Source organism: Limulus polyphemus, unplaced genomic scaffold (genome assembly GCF_000517525.1).
Source record: "Limulus polyphemus unplaced genomic scaffold, Limulus_polyphemus-2.1.2 Scaffold12569, whole genome shotgun sequence".
Taxonomy (NCBI): Eukaryota; Metazoa; Arthropoda; class Merostomata; order Xiphosura; family Limulidae; genus Limulus; species Limulus polyphemus.
The window spans coordinates 1-3,680 of record NW_013678179.1 but is presented as its reverse complement, the minus strand read 5'-3'; the positions used below and the strand labels follow the sequence as shown (position 1 = coordinate 3,680).

The following is a 3,680-nucleotide window of genomic DNA, read 5'->3' as shown; positions in this document are numbered from 1 at the left end:
ACTAAACAAGTATTGCAGTCTAGGTGTGTACTTGACTTTAGATCCCTGTTAGTTCAGTTGGTAGAGTGGTGTGGGAGATACACTAAACAAGTATTGCAGTCTAGGTGTGTACTTGACTTTAGATCCCTGTTAGTTCAGTTGGTAGAGTGGTGTGGGAGATACACTAAACAAGTATTTCAGTTTAGGTGTGTACTTGACTTTAGATCCCTGTTAGTTCAGTTGGTAGAGTGGTGTGGAAGATACACTAAACAAGTATTGCAGTATAGGTGTGTACTTGACTTTAGATCCCTGTTAGTTCAGTTGGTAGAGTGGTGTGGGAGATACACTAAACAAGTATTACAGTCTAGGTGTGTACTTGTCTCTTTGTTTATCAAGATTAGAGTGCATATTATATTTGAAAATTATGGTACCTGGGTTTAGATTTTTCATATAATTTTTTATTTTATTTTAACACAAAACTGAATGTAAAGTTATTAACTTCTCTATAACAGTCAGTTTTGAATAGAAATTGACTGATGTTTTACAATACTGCTTTTACTATGTATATCCAGAAAGACCTGGAGCCGTACATTGCTGTTAGTATTGAAAAGTTGGAGCAGATCTGTCAATTGGTGAATGCAGCTTGTGCCACTTTGGAACCATGGCAAATTATCTTGATTTCTGTATTTCTCACCTTAAGTGCTGTTCATGTATGGAAGCTACTACATCCAGAAGAAGGTAATGTATTTTTGTAAACGCAGTGTTTATTAAAACACTACATATATTAAATGTGTGTATTTGTTTTTGATAAATGATAAAGAATAAACTGATATCTAAATGAACACTTTTTCAGTTTATTTTGTTTGCCATTTTGATCAGATGCCCTTTGTCAGGCAGTAAAAACAGTTATAATGGAATTAGTGTGTGATGAAGGGCATCTGATTGACACGTCGCACAAAATTAACTGAAAGTTTTCATTTAGATGTGTTAATTTATTCTTTATTATCATGTATCCAAGTTTTGTTCTAGTGTTTTGAGGAACAATGCTGTTTTGAGGAATAGTGCTCATCCATGTATATATTTTGTTTTATGTACGTCTCTACATATATATTCTAGTAAGCTATTACTATATAAATTTAACATACAAAAATAGAGAACATTTGAGACCTTTTCAGAAAGCTGATGATAATGTAACCTTATCGCCAGGGGTAACCTTTACTGTGCACGACACAAGGTCTTACATTCAAAATTTTGTTAAACTATTTTATAGTATTTGTTTGTTATACCAATTAGTATAGCATAAAATCCTAGCTAATAATCCATATTTTAATAGTATAAGTTTTAAGTTCTTAATTCTACAGGGCAATATTTAAAATATCCTGAATTTCCCCTAGTGTGACACATTTTCTATAGGCATCTTCTTTTCTTTATTTTATCCACCACTCCTCCAAAAAGTATGAGATTAAATATAAACTACTCACTATAAAATTGTCATTGCTCAGACAAACCATAATTTTTATAGCCTTCAATTTTCTTTGGTTACAGAGCTATAACATGGATAGTCAAACCCCTCCTGTCACATCCTCTTTAATGGTTTTGTTAATAGTTCTCATTTAAGTTTTATATATTACCTATAACCAATAGAAAACCAAAGTTTTGATTTATCAAATGCTGTATTGTATAACGTTGTGTTCTGAACAGATAATGGTCAATTTCATTCAGAGTACAAGCTCCATTCCTTTGGGAAAGCTAACGACTAGCTTGGATGAATTTTTAACGGCTCTTGTTGCATAGTTAGAAAGCCAGAAAAATTTTTAGAGTTAGAGGAAATTGTCTACTTTTTCCATGTTATTAGTCTATGTTCTTTGGCACATTATTTAATTAAATAAAAATTTAGTGCATTACTACCGTAAGTATGAAAAAAAAGAAAGAAAAAAGACAGAAAGAAAAAGAAGATTGGGTAAGTACTTTATTTCTTATTTTTATGTTTATTCTTTATTTATTATAATAAAAGTAACTAAAATGTAAAAATAGGAGTCTTTTTAGGTTTGTTAAGATCAGATTATGTAAAATAAATATTAGTAATATAACAAATGTTTCATGAGGCATGCACGTGAATAGCTCTAGTAGCTCATAGGTTATGTAATTCGATAGCATGATGTGAGCTGCACATTCCTTGAGTGATTTACACTTATAACGGTGCAGATAGTAATTACACGATTCAAAGGGCAATAAAACAATAAAATTTAATTATAAATAAATGTATATTGTTACGAGTTTAAAGCTACTTAGCATAAACAAATGTAGTTTAATGCTAAATTTGAAGTCATTGTAGAAAGGAAAAGAGGGTAATTTAGATTTATTTAGATTTGGGGGGGTTACGAGATCAGTCAAATGACCAACCTTGTATAGAGTTAGGGTAGGGAAAATAGATAAAATATAACGTTTTACTGAAAACAAACATTTGAAATGTATTTAGAAGATTTTAGAGATGAACAAACATATTTTTAATCTTAACATGAAAATCACTTTGCACACAGACTAATCAAAACAAAGTGTTGAAATACTTTATATTCGGATAAGTCTTTTTTTTTAGTTTATTAAAAATACTTCCCTAAAAAAGTAATTTTTTCTACGTGAAAGACTTGTAATGTTAACTGAAAGATTGTCAAATTTTGTGAATATATACACACTGTATTTAAAGCTAGAAGTATTAAATCTATAAAACTTTAAACAAGTACAAAGAAGTCACGTGGTCGGTCAAATTGACCGAGCCCATGTTGAGAGAGTTATATAGTTTGACACTGTATTTGGTAACTAGATAACATACAATTTCATGAATTCAAAACAAATTCAATTTGATGGCCTGCAAACTAGTACTGATGCATATTCTAAAGGAACACACTGCTAGCCGAAGAGATGTGAGAAACTTGTAACTGAAACAGCCAAAGAGACGTAATAAAATGTAACTGTCAACACTACAATGAACTTCACTAAGTCCTGGTGAGCTCTGCTATATACTTACTTAGGAAATGAGTGCTTTCACCCAGTGTTATGGTACATAGAATTGTGACAAAGAACATAAGGTTACACAATGTGTGGCCCTCACCTATAGTGCAGGTGAGTAAACAAGCCAATAAATCAAAGGTTAATAAATATACAAGTCCATTGCTGAAATGTAGTACAATATATACAACTTGTGGATGTTTCATATAAATGAAGACAATATAGTGAATTTCTTATAACAGCAATTTTTTTACATTGATTATTATTTAACTATTTTTGTTGTGCAGGACTTTATAAATGCCTCAAAATGAAGATCTTTAAACTTGTTCGAAGATTACCCCCTGTAAAGAAGAGGATTGTTAGTGAATTACACAAGGTCGAACAACAAGTTGGTAAGGAACTGAAACTGGTGTATGAAGGTACAGACTTTTTACTGGACCTCACAGAAAAGAGTTGGTCAGAAGTAAGTAGCTGTTGATATGGAATTGTTTTACAGCTGTTATTAGGTACAGTGTTAAAGTGAATACTCTATTTCTGTCTGATGGTTTCATACTTGAGTAAATATAGCAGCCGTTTCAGAATGGTGTCATTGTGGACCTATGATGATCTTTCACCCCACCAATCACTGCAAAATATGAACACTTGAAGAATATAAGTACACTGACTTTCTCTTCCACACTTTAATGTTCTATAGA

At 31.5% G+C, this 3,680-nt stretch overlaps 1 protein-coding gene across 1 annotated transcript in view; it reads left to right on the top strand.

The window, feature by feature from the left end:
- Positions 1-3,479, top strand: part of LOC106477023 (sphingosine-1-phosphate lyase 1-like) — a 9,738-nt gene extending 6,259 nt beyond the window's left edge. The window contains exons 2-3 of the mRNA XM_013937630.2: positions 552-717; positions 3,273-3,479. Of these exons, the coding sequence (XP_013793084.2) occupies positions 552-717; positions 3,273-3,463 (357 nt within the window). The 3' untranslated portion in view covers positions 3,464-3,479. The remainder of the gene's footprint in view (positions 1-551; positions 718-3,272) is intronic.
- The last annotated feature ends 201 nt before the right edge of the window (positions 3,480-3,680 follow it).